General features: G+C 50.2%; 4 protein-coding genes across 4 annotated transcripts; 2 read left to right on the top strand and 2 right to left on the bottom strand.

The window, feature by feature from the left end:
* Window positions 1–149: 149 nt before the first annotated feature.
* V1513DRAFT_447541 (uncharacterized protein) lies at window positions 150–3,245 on the top strand. Its single transcript, XM_066898414.1, has 2 exons — window positions 150–1,521; window positions 1,573–3,245. The coding sequence occupies exons 1-2, from the start codon at window positions 526–528 to the stop codon at window positions 2,902–2,904; spliced, it is 2,328 nt and encodes a 775-aa protein (XP_066752763.1). The 5' UTR covers window positions 150–525; the 3' UTR covers window positions 2,905–3,245.
* On the bottom strand, window positions 3,188–9,171 carry V1513DRAFT_447537 (3-oxoacyl-reductase). Its single transcript, XM_066898413.1, has 4 exons — window positions 7,149–9,171; window positions 6,883–7,096; window positions 4,279–6,830; window positions 3,188–4,228 (listed from the first exon to the last, which is right to left on the bottom strand). The coding sequence occupies exons 1-4, from the start codon at window positions 9,081–9,083 to the stop codon at window positions 3,356–3,358; spliced, it is 5,574 nt and encodes a 1,857-aa protein (XP_066752762.1). The 5' UTR covers window positions 9,084–9,171; the 3' UTR covers window positions 3,188–3,355.
* Window positions 9,172–10,126: 955 nt separating this feature from the next.
* V1513DRAFT_426102 (uncharacterized protein) lies at window positions 10,127–10,618 on the top strand (the record flags this gene model as incomplete). The annotated part of the gene is made up of 1 exon (XM_066896151.1): window positions 10,127–10,618. One exon carries the CDS (start codon window positions 10,127–10,129, stop codon window positions 10,616–10,618), a length of 492 nt encoding a protein of 163 aa, XP_066752761.1.
* A 1,133-nt stretch (window positions 10,619–11,751) lies between these two features.
* Window positions 11,752–12,453, bottom strand: V1513DRAFT_381325 (acyl-CoA N-acyltransferase; the record flags this gene model as incomplete). The annotated part of the gene is made up of 1 exon (XM_066895065.1): window positions 11,752–12,453. One exon carries the CDS (start codon window positions 12,451–12,453, stop codon window positions 11,752–11,754), a length of 702 nt encoding a protein of 233 aa, XP_066752760.1.
* Between the last annotated feature and the right edge of the window lie 668 nt (window positions 12,454–13,121).

Below are 13,121 nucleotides of genomic sequence, written 5' to 3'. Positions count from 1 at the left end.
AAATACCAGCTAGTCCTAATTTAAGTGATTTTCTGCCGATAAACGATATCGTCAAGTATATGCCTATACAGTATCGGTTAACACCTACGCCTGCCGATATTTATTATTCGCAAGATTTTGAGGCTGATTATATAGTATCGTCGCCGATAGTTGCGATACGACATCGGCAAACATGTAAATCGTCAACAGCCCTAAGTTCAATATTTCCGGCCTCAGAATTGTTAATTTGCAATAAACATTTAGTAAAATCCAGCCACTGATAGGTAGTGCTGTACACAGTACGTTTGGTTCGTCCGCATATTCGTAGAGTTCAATGATAGAGATGGGGCGCGCGGCGTTGGTGGCTGGCGTTTGCGTACGTAAGGACGGATGGTGCTGCTGAATTATGTTTAAGTGGTGCTCCAGTCTAATTAATTTCACTAGATCGATGTTCATGTGTGGGTCCAGCAGTGATAAGTATTTTATACAATATAGTTGTTCCGAGTATTGGTTATCTCACTTGTCGTGCTAGTCATACCTCCCACGATGGCTGAGACTTCGTCATCGCGGCTGGTTGACCCTCAACTGGACGCTTCTCTAGCGCCCGCTACGACTGCTCCTGTGTCAGCTGCATGTCTTGCCTGTCGCTCGCGTCATCTCAAGTGCGATGCTAGAATTCCCGTCTGCCAACGTTGTCGCGAGAACAATCGCGAGTGCGCGTATGTCAAGTCTCGTCGTGGATGGAAAGGTACCTCAAACCGTGAATCCGGCCATCTGAACACCTCCGGATCTACTATTTCCGGGGCAGTACAAAGACGAATAGAAAGCGAGGATGGATTGTCGGTCGAATCATACAGCTCGAGCCAGTCCCAGGCAGTCTCTAGCAGCTTGTCATCTTTGTCGCCGACGGGGCAGATAAATCCACTTCCGTCGCTAGTCGATCTCTTCTATTACTACTTCCACAATTCTCACCCTATCATGATCCCAAGTGTTTTTTACGGTCAGTTGCTGTCGAGCTCATACGACGTAGAAACAACGGACCTAATCCACAATCTGCTTGTCCCCGTGATCCACTATGTTGGATCGCTGTACGTCAAGAACGGGAATCGTGCGCTGTACAAGCATGCAGTTGAGAAAGTCATATTTGGAAGTCCAGTCGCTATTACCGGTCCGAATCATCAGTGTCAGTTCATTATCCCTCCATCACCTATATCGGTCATGGCACTCTTACTCTACGCAATCGTCATTCATGGCGAGAACGAGCAAGACAAGTCGATGGCCGTGAAAGATCACGCTGTCTACATGGCATTGTTTCTCAACATGCACGATATTGCTTTTATTGACAATTATCTCGACAAGTCCTTTTTCAAACGTGAACCTGTTTTCCTTAATGTATTAAAAGAGTCGTTGCGGCGAACATTTTGGATGCTATTTGTTATGGATGGATGGATGAATGCGTTACATCGACGGCCGCCTTCCAAATTGATGAGTGTGGTACCTACAATGGAATTGCCTTGTGAAGATCAAGAGTACAACGTCGGCGTATGTAGCAGTTATGTATTGCACTAACAAATCCGGCTAACACGGATTTAGAATATTCCAAATCCTCATACCCTGCAGGAATTCGACGATCGCGTATTCGCGGACAGACCACCCAAATTTTCGTCATTCAGTTATCTAATCGATGCTATTAGGATTATTGGCTTAGTCATGGTCACCCTTGCGCTGAGCAACCGAACGAATAATGCCGAAGCCGCCGAGTTAGCAGACACAAGTACATCTGTCTGGCTACTACACATCCCAGAAGCAAAGAAGACCCTTCTCAGACCGGCATCTGACCGTCAAGATCATTTTGAGCATCTAGGTCTCATTGACAGTGGTAATTCCCAGGAAGTCGATGAACTGATGATGCATGCTTTCATTATCATCAACAATGGCCTTATACTTGTGCACAAGCCACTTTCCCGACTTGCGATGGCTCCGAATGAACATGAGCAGTACGAATCGTATTGCGCCACTCCTCGTTCCTTGTTAATTTCTTTCCGAGCAAATGCCTTAGCAGAGGACAAGCAGAATTTCGTTTCTGGGCCACTGGATGGTGATTCGTTAGGTGTTCATACTCTCAAGTGTATGGCTTCGGCAGATACTTTGTCTCGGTTAATATCCCTTTCTCCTGGCACCGTCAACCGGAGATCGCCATTCTTTACGTGCTCTGTTACTCTTTCGCTTCTGGTGCACTTGACAGCATGCGTTTGGGTTTTCTATGGTCCGTCTGCAGAAAAGCAACGGTCGATGACGAAGGAGCGCATAAAGTTAGGCATCGGTGCGTTACGGGCAATGAGTGAGAACTGGAGCACAGCACAGCATGTCCTCGGGCAAATTAAAGAGGCCGCCCAGATTGTCTTTGATCAGCATCGGTCTGCCGATTTGTTCTTGCGTGATGTCAAAAAACGTAAGACAATGCAAAGTATGTCATCGGCTGTCATGAATGCAGAACCACAGTTTAGATCGACTAAAGCAAACTCGAACAGTACGATCATGCCATCGGATACAAACACAGGATTACCTAGGTCCTGTAGTGCAACCGACGTACTACGAATGGATTGGTCCTACATTCCCGCAATGGACACTTCCAGCGGCAGCAGCGAGGGCGATAACTATAGCGGTACAAGTAGCTGTAGTCCCTCATTGAATCTCGACTCTTCGGTGCTATACGAGGGATCGCAGGGCCAATCGCAGCTACAACAACTGCATGATGGTCAGACATACCCGACGCTCACCGAGCTCGACCGCGCGATTCTGCAGCACGTATCGATGCTTCCGGATCCACTCATATCGGAAGATGAGCTTTTCCAGATAATTAATGAACCCAACTTGGTCGATATATACAAGCATAGCTCCCCCATCAATATGTCGGACTGGTAAATGTGTAAGTTTAGAGTACAACATTTCGCATAACTGCATATCACATGATTAATGGCAGGTGCGATTCTTATCTCCGTTTGTAATTGGATTGTAATTTTTGTCTTTGTTATATGTACGGTTGTAGTCTGAACTGTAAGATAATACCAATAGTTGTTCGTCCATCCCGCTGACGGTAGAGATCTCACAATCGCTGTCAGACATGTTGTTGTAAGATAGGTTACTGGATTAATCTGAAAGGGATTGAAAAATATTAGTACACAACAACGCGTCATGATTGGCTGGATATTCGGTAACTCATTCATATTACAAAAGATTACAAACAGCTATCAAGTATATATCCCAATTAACAAAAAAAAATAAACTGAAGTAAATATATCAAGAAACCAAAATTGATTATCCTCTTTTACTCTATTCTAGACTACGCCAAGCAACCTAATTCAAACCTACTCAATTAAACCAACTCTGCAACAGCAACCGCGACCGCCTGGAATTCGTTATGACTGATACTAACGCTAAGGTCCTTGACGAGCTTTTCTTCCGCCCGTTGCTTCGCAATGCCTGACAACACGACCTCGGGCTTGCCCGATTTCCGAACGATCTCGATGTCTTTCAACGCTGCACCCGCGCTGTCGGATTTAACGCCCATGCTCTTGAAGACAGCTTCCTTCGCGCACCAAGTGCCAGCAAAGCTTGCCCGGGGATCAGCGGAAGAAGAGCAGTAACTGATTTCGGCGGGAGTGTAGTTACGCTCTATGAAGGTCTCGTTGTCGATCGGCATGGCCGACAAAGCCTCAACGTCGACGCCGACGTTGGTGCTAGCTGTCGCGGTGGACTGGGTTAACTTCAGCAACACATCCTCAGTATCCTTATTTGATGGCTGAGCGGGCTTCTTGGCTGGGTACGCGTACGTGCCAGCCTTCTTATCCGGCTCAACCCGCACAAGCGGGTCGAGATAGACCGTGCTCTCGAGCTCCTTGGCGTACGGCGGATCGTTCTTGGCGACGAACATGGTGTTGGTGGCCATGGCATGATGGATGTATTTGTACGCCCTCTTGTGACGCGCTGCGACCTTCGCGGTGTACGCGTTGTATGCGTCCTCCTCGAGCGTGGCGAAGAGGTAATCAGAGTTAATAATGATTGCCTGGGCACCCTTCTGACCGAAACCGAACGACGTCACGGACGCGGCCTTGATGCCGTCCGTCTGGATACTGCGTGACGGATACAGAATCGAGTCGTATTCGAGGTCCTTGTCCACGTTGTCGGCATTGCGGTTACCGGGCACCAGGCCAGTATTGAGGACCTGGAGTGCACCGTTCAACATCCACTATCATCGTTAGCCCATTCCTGAAATGCAATAAAAATGCTGACACTTACAGCTCCTGCGGCACCCTTAGGATGACCGGTCAAATACTTCTGGAAAATGCCAAGGATAGCATTACCCTTTGATCGTCCGAGATGAGTCATCATGTTGGCAATCGTCATGCTCTCGTTCTTGTCATTTGCACCAGTGGACGTGCCGTGGAACGACGCAACACCAAGATCATCAACCGTAAGATTCCAAACAGCAAGCGCACCACGCAGAGGCGCAATTCTTGCATCTTGCTTGTAGAACTCATTACCCCACTGCGCCAGGGCGTCCTTCTCCTGTCGCGCTGCCTCACGCTCGACATGGGCCAGGCGCTCGGTCAAATACTCCCTCTCATCGAAATTCTCGTACTGGTCGCGCATGGAATTGACTTCCTGCTGCAAATACAAGATCTCGGACTCGGTCCACTCGCGGATCTGGGACTTACGCTTCTCAAGCTGGCGGCGTCGGTACTTGATGTCAAGCAGTGGCGACGGGAACTTGGACTCCCTGTTCTCGCGCGCCGTGGTGAGGATACCCATACCAGGCGCAGGCACGGACCGGCCGATCTTGTCGGTCGCGGTGGCGGTCATACCAATGATACCGTAGATCGGGACACCCATTGCGAGAGCGAGCTTGGCGGTCATAATCAACTGGATACCAGCACCATAGGACTCCATGAAACCGGCACGCGTCGTCGTCGTCGGACGGGACATCTCAGCTGGGGTACGCCCATGGGCAATCTCGGTCTCGGAGTTCGATGTGGCACCCATGTTGCCGAACTCGAATGAACCTTCTTCCTGGAAATCGTCGTAGCCGCCGACCAGACAGATCTTGGCCTTGCCGGAAATGATGGTCTCGTAGCCAATATCAACAGACTCAATGGAAGTAGCGCAGGCACCGACAGGAGTCTTGATTGGACCGGACGAGGAGAGGAGTAACATGTTAACCCATGCAGACATGGTGTTGATGAAAGATTCCTGAAGAATATCTTTCTGGACCGGCTTGTCCAAAAATCGGTCCTTGTACATGCCGCGAAGAGCACTCACGCCACCCACACTGGAACCGGTGCAGTTACCGACCTCAGAAACGTGGACATACTTGTAGAACTCGTACGGGTCGGTAACACCGGCAGAAAGGAGTGCCTCGACAGTGGAGACAAGAACATACAGAGTGATCGGATCGACCTGCGAAATGATGTCCTCCCCAATACCGTATCGTCGCGCGTCCCAGCCGGTCGGGATCTGACCAGCAACCAAACGATCGAACTGGAGCGCTTTGGGAATTAGCAGACTGGCGCCCTTGAGCAGTCGGACAGTCCACTGTCCTGTCTCGGCAATCTCGAAAATCTCGACCTTGTCGCCGTGCTCGCGCTTGAACTCGTACGCGGTCTCCTTCGAGGTCTCGAATGGCTCGAGATCATGATCGATAACAACTTCCTGAAGCATCTTCTTTCTCTTGGGGTCATAGCCGTCAAACAACTCAGCCTCAATCAACCGGATACCGCTTTGCTCAAGAATATGTTTCTCATACCTCGACTTGACGTCAAAGTCGTCGACAGGCTCGTTGCTCTTGGCATCGACCCAGCCAGAGTACATCTTGCCCTTCAATTGGCCATTGTGGTGCTTAATGAGGCCCATAATCCAAGCCATTTCGATGCAACCTTCAAGAGAGAACTGGCCATAGGCTTCCATTTCCCATCGCGTTCGAGCGTTACCCCAAGGACCGACTTCGGCGAAACCAGTGACGACGACGACTTTCTCGAGGTCGACCGTGCCCTTGAGGTCCTCGGCAAGGTGGGCGATTTCTGAGTACTCTTTGAGCCTCGGGAACTCGAATTTAATATTGGCACGCGGCTGGATGACGACAGACTTTTGCACACGCTCGGCTTCTGCGCCATTGACAAGCTTGTACTCGATCGCGCTCTCTGCGGAAACTGCCCGGCGGATCTCGGACGTCTGGAGGAGCTCCTGGCGAATCTGGGCGGAGGCGTCCTTGAGATTGGGGATATACTGCATGCCACCATTCAAGTCCGCGAAAACAGGCTCGATCTGGCACAGGTTGACGATCGTGGGGGACATGAGTCCGAGGATGTTGAAAGCCATCTCCTGCTGAGAGAAAGTGCAGACACCAAGACTCTCAATACGTTCAGCGATCAAGTTATTCTGGCTCATGAGACCGGTGCCGCGAGTCCAGCCAATGACGGCACCGCAGATCGTGAGGTACGAACCCCAGGACTCGGAGTACCATCTGTTGAACAAGGTCTCGAGTGCAAGCTTAGACTCCGAATACAAGCCGTCGGACCCGAAAGTACCGTGGTTGGGGGACATCGGTAGGATGACCTGAGCAGGACGAGTCGCGTAGCCATGAGCGAGCTTCTGAGTCTTAACATTGCCGAGAATGCGGAGCAAGTTAGTGAGCATCATTCGGTGAGCAAGCTCGGACTTGGAGTCAATGCCATCGATTTCACGGCCGTTCTCTGGAATGGCGGCGAACGGAATGACATAATCAAGATCCCAGCCGAGACCCTTCTTCGTGTCATAAACGTAGTCCACGAGAGCGTCAACGTCCTGCTTAGAGCCTGATACCTGTCAGCATCAAATTTCGATAAATGAACTCTTCAATTGACATACCCTGATTGAAGGGAACGACAATCAATGTGCTGTTGCTGGCGCCGTACTTGGCGTAGATAGACTGATAGTACTCGGTCACCTCCTTCGAATATCGCGACGTAGTGACAACAACCTTCGCACCACCGGACAACAGTCCCTGCAAGACAGCGGCGCCGATAGAGCCAGCGCCAACACCGGTCATCAAAGCGTACTTGCCTTTGAATGAGATACCGGACTAGATAAGTAAGTATGAGCTCGCAGTATACAACTGTTCGAGAAAAACCTACTTTTGCAGCCTGCTCGAGGCACTCGAGATAGATGCCAGTCAGAGGCTTGCTGTAGTCCCAACCGTGCAAATCCTTCTTCTTCAAGTGCAAGAACGGAATCGTCTCGGTGTATTTCTTTCCCTTGCCGCCCTTCCTGCGCTTAGGTGAAGTTGGGCGTCCTGTGCCATCGGGTGAGGGACTGCCGTTGGCAAGACCGGATTCAAGAGAGAGAGACTGGATGACGTCCTCGTACAAGGTCTTGATCTGAAGCTTGGAAGTCTTGCTAAGCTGTGGTTGCTGGCGGATTATCTTGTAGATGCGGGCAAGACCGACCTCCAACTGCGTGCGGCTGCGATTCTCCGTGATCTTGCCACCGGCGGCCATCTCCTTGACGTATTGCTCAAGCTTGCGGACTGCGACACGAGGGACTTCGTCGTACTTGATGTTTCCTTTAATATCAATGGCGATCTGGGGAGCTGTTGGGTACATGACGTCCTTATAGACTGACTCCACGCCGAGTGCATCTCGGCAGTTGTCGATGAGCTGCTGGCCAAGCTGCTTCGCGAGCTGGTATGTGTCACCACGCTTCTCGGGGCAGTGGTCGATATGATACTGCATGAATTCGAGTAAAGTAGGGTTCGAGCGGTTCATCAGGAGAATGCAGCGGGACACAATCTCCCTATCGACGACAGAGAGACGGCCAAAAATGATGTCGTAGTACATGGTAAGCGCATCCTGGCGAGCCCAATTCCAAGACGAGTCATACACGCGGGCCTTGAGTGGCGAGAAGTAGGGAATGATGCCGGTCGCGTAAAAGTCGCCGTGCTCGGCAATCCAGAGGTCAAGTTCCTGGCGGAGTTCAGAGGACGCGTCCTGCTCGTCGACGAAAAGCTTATCGCCGGCCCGGAGGTCGACCTTGAGGTACTTGGCAAACAATTCCATCTGCTGGCGAACGAGATGGGTTTGGTCCTTGGTGAGCTCCTCGAACGCGGCAGAGTCGATGGCAATAGCGCCGCCTGCCGCACCAACAGCACGGGCGTCACCGCCGCCGGACGAGAGCGAGATGCCGGCGAAGGAAGCGTACTTGGCAGTGACTTCGTCGAGATACTTCTTTGCGTCGGCTTCGGCCGCGAGACGTGCAGGTGGCTCGATCGTGATGGCGAGGAGCAAAACACCGTCCTGGCGACCAGGACCTAGACCCCATCTATCCTGGAGATACTTGCGAGTGGACGTGAGGTTGAAGCCACCAGGCATCTTAGAAGCGACTAGTCGACCGATGAGCGAGAGCGACTGCTTGCCGAGCTGGCCATTGAAGCCGGAGTCCTGGATAGCGGCGCCTAGTTCTTCTAGAGGAGTTTCCTCTGCCTTCTCGGGAGCAGAGCCGAACTCTTTGCCTAAATCACCGAGAATTTCGTTCTGGAGAGTGGACTTGCCGCCGACAAGATCCTTAATGGCCTTTGCAAGTGGCACCTGGTCAAAAGGCTTCTTGAGTTTCTGAGCGACGAGCGAGCGCAATATTTCGACAGCCTTGACAGGCTCATCGGAAACAGCGGCAACTGGTCCGGATGGAGCAGGAGCCGCAGCAACGGCAGCTGCAGCGGGAGCCGCAGCAGCAGTAGTAGCAGGAGCTCCAGCAGTAGCAGCAGCAGGCTCAGAAGCGGCTTCGACGACGACGGGATCTGGGGTGTAGTAGATCTCTTTGGCGTCCTTAGAGTAGCAGAGAACCTGGCGCTGAAGTGAAAGTGCAGCATCGTATGACTCGTATTTTGCCTTTAGAGTGCGCTGTGCCATTCCCGCAAGGGTCGGGGAGGGACCGATTTCGACGAGACGCTCGGAGTTGAACTCCTGGAAGATGACATCCTGAGTTTCAATCCAGCGGACGGGGGACGCAAACTGGTAGGCGAGTAGCTCAACAAGTAGGATGTGGGCGAGCTCTTGCTCAGTCTCGGGACGCATCGTGGTCGATGGGTACGAGAGTGGGGTAAAGAAGGAGGAATTGGGTGGTGAGGAGGGACGACGAGGAGGAGGAGGAGGAGGAGGAGGATGCGATGGAGGAGAAGAGTGGGAAGAGAGCGACTAAAAATTTCGAATGGACGAAGCCGAAGAAGTGGAAGGTCTATGGCAACTCTCAACGACGCCATCCTTAATATAATGAATACTAATCAGTATTAATATTCATTCTCTTGCAGTAATTAGCGCGCTCTTGTTGGGTGGATTGACTCAATTGGAGCCGCCGATTATCGTGTAACTTTGGTAATCCCACCATGCTGATCATTAACTATAATCAGGTATCTCACCAGGCACGCTGCTTCAATCGCGACCTGACGGGTCTTTGTTGGTGCACAATCTTGCCACCGGATGATATACAACCTAATTGTATACGTCTCTCAACCTCGCGCTGTGATAGTACTTAAGTAATTCAGTACTGGTCTGTAGAGCTTTTTCATTGTAAAATTATCATGTAATCGTTATGTATTGTCGCGATTGGGGGCCCCCGGGACGCGGAAGAGAGTGCGGCGTCGCACGAGTACCGAGGGAGCGGCGCCGCGCCCAACACTTTGCCCGCGCCATTCTCCCAACCTCAGCCGCACCCCGTGGGGGTGCACTATAGCCTCGTACAGCTTTCGATATCCGACAAGCGCAAAATATATCAATTGACCCACATTGACCACACCCGCCCTGTCCAAGTGCTAACTCGCGTCCGCCACAATTCGCAACTCCAAGTTGACCGCTTCCTCTGTCTCCGTCCTCTTTTCTGCTCCATCGGCCCCTTCTCTTCTCCTTCCGCACTCCGTCAATTGATCCCTCCTCTCGCCAATTCACACAATGTACGCTGGCGCTGAGACAGGCGTCGCAACGCCTCATCTAGCTTCCGCTTAAAATACAAGCAGGCACACATTCCGACGTCTCTGCAGTCTGCTCTGCTTGGTGCACTTCAGCATCAACATTCGTTCATCGGCCTCTCGCCTGCCAGCACAGGGAAATCGCTAGCGCTGGCTATGCACCTACTTTCCGAGCCACGATTCAGGACCCCGCTTCCTAGTATTACGTCACTCATCCTCGTCCGGACACCCGAACTAGGGTTTCGGTATATGGAGATCTTCATCTCACTTCTGCGGTCCGGAAATGCAACCGTGACGACGCCAGATATCGTGCAATTGTTATATCGCGGCGGGCCAGAAGATCATAAGATGCAAAAGAGGCTTCTCGCCAAATGCGGAAATCCACATATCCTGGTTGTAACTCCCGCACGGTTGCTAGACATGCTTACTGACGACAACGAACGTGGACTGCGTAATCTCAGTTTTGTGAGAACCGTTGTGTTGGACGAAGCTGAAAGTCAACTTCATCCGGAAGATCACAAAGACGAATTGTCAGGTGCACGAAAGCTGAAGTGGAAGAGCTCGAACAAAAAAAAAACGAAACATATAAGCTCGGCATATCAGGCAATATCAATATTCGTTATTCGCAGGATTTCCGTTTATTCGTAAAAAATTTATTCGTTCACACCTATGACTGTTGTTGTTTAAGCCTGCATCGAGAATTCCGTAAGTCCCCAAATTACAAATCACAGCACTTCCCAAAAAAAAACATATATTATCAACGTAGAAAGTCACCGCTTAGTCAGCGGCGAGGGCAATAGTTGCTACATGTATGTCCGCTGTAGTGATTTCAATAGCTGCGGCCATACCAAGAAGAAAACACAGTTCCCCGTCCGATCAACACCAGTTAAACTTCTTTGGGCCTACTTAGTACTGCGGTGGGAGACCACGCTGGAATCGTAGGTGCTGCAATTTGCTTTTTTTTTTTTTGGGATTTTTTTTTTGGTTAAATTATAGTAATGCTTTTCTAATTTGAGTTGCTAGCATGAATTTGATCCCAGCTACTTTTTAATCTTGAGTTATGGCACAGCCGGGAAGATTAAGTCTCGAAAAGGAGCCATAAAATTGATTATAAGTGCCACCTAGCCGTCAACAGATTAGTCTTCTTCAACCATCTTATAGAGCAATGATGGACGTCGCTATCTGAATCGCTATTGTGAGCACGGTGCTGCCGCAACGCCGGCAAATACACTTCGGGCAACCAACAATAAACATTCAGATTAATAGGCGGCCATTAATCAAATACGAACGTGGCACGTAGTGTTAATTAGCAAAACCTCCGCTATCATTGTCCAGTAACTGGGCAGGTTTTCGCCCGCCTGTACGTTTGTGAGAATATCTTCGCTCATTCGAAAGTTCTCTCGTTCAGCCACGTTCTAGTGTTGGTTCAGTCGTTTTAGCGTCTGCGTCGGACGGCAGGTAGTAAAGTAGCTCATCTGTGTACAATGTCCCGACCACGCATTGTCAAACACTCCGTTCGTAGACAGCCCTCAGCTGCCATAGCGTGGTAGAATTGGTTCGAAGGCGATATAAATAGGTCGATTCTGACGGAGCTGTATATGAAGCTAAGTAGTTCAGCTCCAATGCAATGTGTCTATGATCCATCTAAATAATTTTATTGTGAGAAAAACGTGCAGATTTCTGGCAATGTTCATGACACCTCGCGCGAAATGATATACAACAAATTCCCGTATCAAATGAGTCTGTTTTCTTTTACTCAGGATCGGGCAAATAACAAATTATTACCGCAAATCTGCAAGCGCGTGGCGCTGATTGCCCTGCTCATCGAAATTATTATGATCTAACCATGCCTCGAATGCACGTTTCATTACTGGCCATTCAGAATCAAGGACTGAAAACCATGCCGTATCGCGGTTCTTGCCCTTGACAATCATGTGTTGGCGGAACAATCCTTCAAAAGTAAAGCCCAGTCGTTGCGCTGCTCGCTTGGATGGCTCATTGAGGTTGTTGCATTTCCATTCATACCGTCGGTAGCCGAGTTCTTCAAAGACCAATCTCGCAAGGAGATAAAAACACTCGGTGGCACCTCTTGTCCGCTGTAAAATTTTCGAGAACATGACATGGCCAACCTCAATTACACGGTTTGGAGCGTCAATGCGCATCAGACTGATATTGCCAATGGCCTTGCCGGACACCTTATCAAGTACTGCGAAGAAGACAGGATCCAACGACTCTGCACATTGCTCTATATAGCCGTCAAATTCCTGCCGACTAATGAATGGGCCGACAGGCATGAAATCCCACAGGGCGACATGTTCCAGGTTACTGCCGCCGACGACATCAAACAAATCACCCGCATGTTCAGGTTTGATTGGTTGCAAGGTGACGAAGTCGCCATATATGGGCTTGCGGGATGGGCGAAGCGCTGCGCCAAATGATAGTTCGGATACACAAGAAGGTTGTTTGGCTCCTGAGTCTCCCATGTTGACTAGCTGGTAGTATAATGTGTTGTTTTGCAGGCCGGGGTCGGGGCCAACTTATACAGTGGTTAATTCAAGAGTGACTCATCAAGCACTTCCTGACCTCGACGACCCATGCAACGTTCCGTCAGACAATCCTGTATCCAAGACAATCCTAGAAGAAATACATATTTTTCAAGTGAAAATTGACAGGCAATTCAATCTTATCATCGGTTACTTGTGAAAGTTGATTTTAGAGTAATTTTAGCCCAAAAAAAGACTAAACCCTGAAACGCTGCGAACAAGAGACCTTTACACCAGCCATGCCATTATTTCTAAACGGACTTATGCCAAACACTCCAGAGCATGTTTCTTTGACCGAAATGACAAAAGATTGCTAAATCTTCCCGGCTAGCTGATGCAATTCTTTTGACTTTATTGTCGCTTGCGTGAAGAGCTCACCAAGCTCCGGGCGTGCCGGGAGGGAACATCGCGCGCCCTCGCCCGACCCGTTTGGCCTCCGCATAATTACTGAGAACTTGCAGGGGGGAAGTAGCAGTTCTGGAATGCGAGATCGCTCGTTCGCCGAGTTCCTGGGGAAGTGAACGAGAGCAGGGCTAGGGTTCGGCTGAAATTTACGCGTTATCCGAGCGTTCTTGGCTTCAGCCACGTGGCTGCATGCGGCTTGCGTG

The sequence above is a fragment of the Lipomyces chichibuensis genome (assembly GCF_038497645.1).
Source record: "Lipomyces chichibuensis strain CBS 12929 unplaced genomic scaffold V1513scaffold_23, whole genome shotgun sequence".
Classification (NCBI taxonomy): domain Eukaryota; kingdom Fungi; phylum Ascomycota; class Lipomycetes; order Lipomycetales; family Lipomycetaceae; genus Lipomyces; species Lipomyces chichibuensis.
This window is presented reverse-complemented; position numbering and strand designations above follow the sequence as displayed.

Bases quoted from the DNA above. Each gene is read 5' to 3' on its own strand.
- V1513DRAFT_447541 (XM_066898414.1), top strand. From the start codon at position 526: ATGGCTGAGACTTCGTCATCGCGGCTGGTTGACCCTCAACTGGACGCT. The intron at 1,522-1,572 runs GTATGTAGCAGT...ACACGGATTTAG, and splicing joins ATCAAGAGTACAACGTCGGC to AATATTCCAAATCCTCATAC.
- V1513DRAFT_447537 (XM_066898413.1), bottom strand. From the start codon at position 9,083: ATGCGTCCCGAGACTGAGCAAGAGCTCGCCCACATCCTACTTGTTGAG. The intron at 7,097-7,148 runs GTAGGTTTTTCT...TTACTTATCTAG, and splicing joins GCCTCGAGCAGGCTGCAAAA to TCCGGTATCTCATTCAAAGG. The intron at 6,831-6,882 runs GTATGTCAATTG...GACAGGTATCAG, and splicing joins TGTCGTTCCCTTCAATCAGG to GCTCTAAGCAGGACGTTGAC.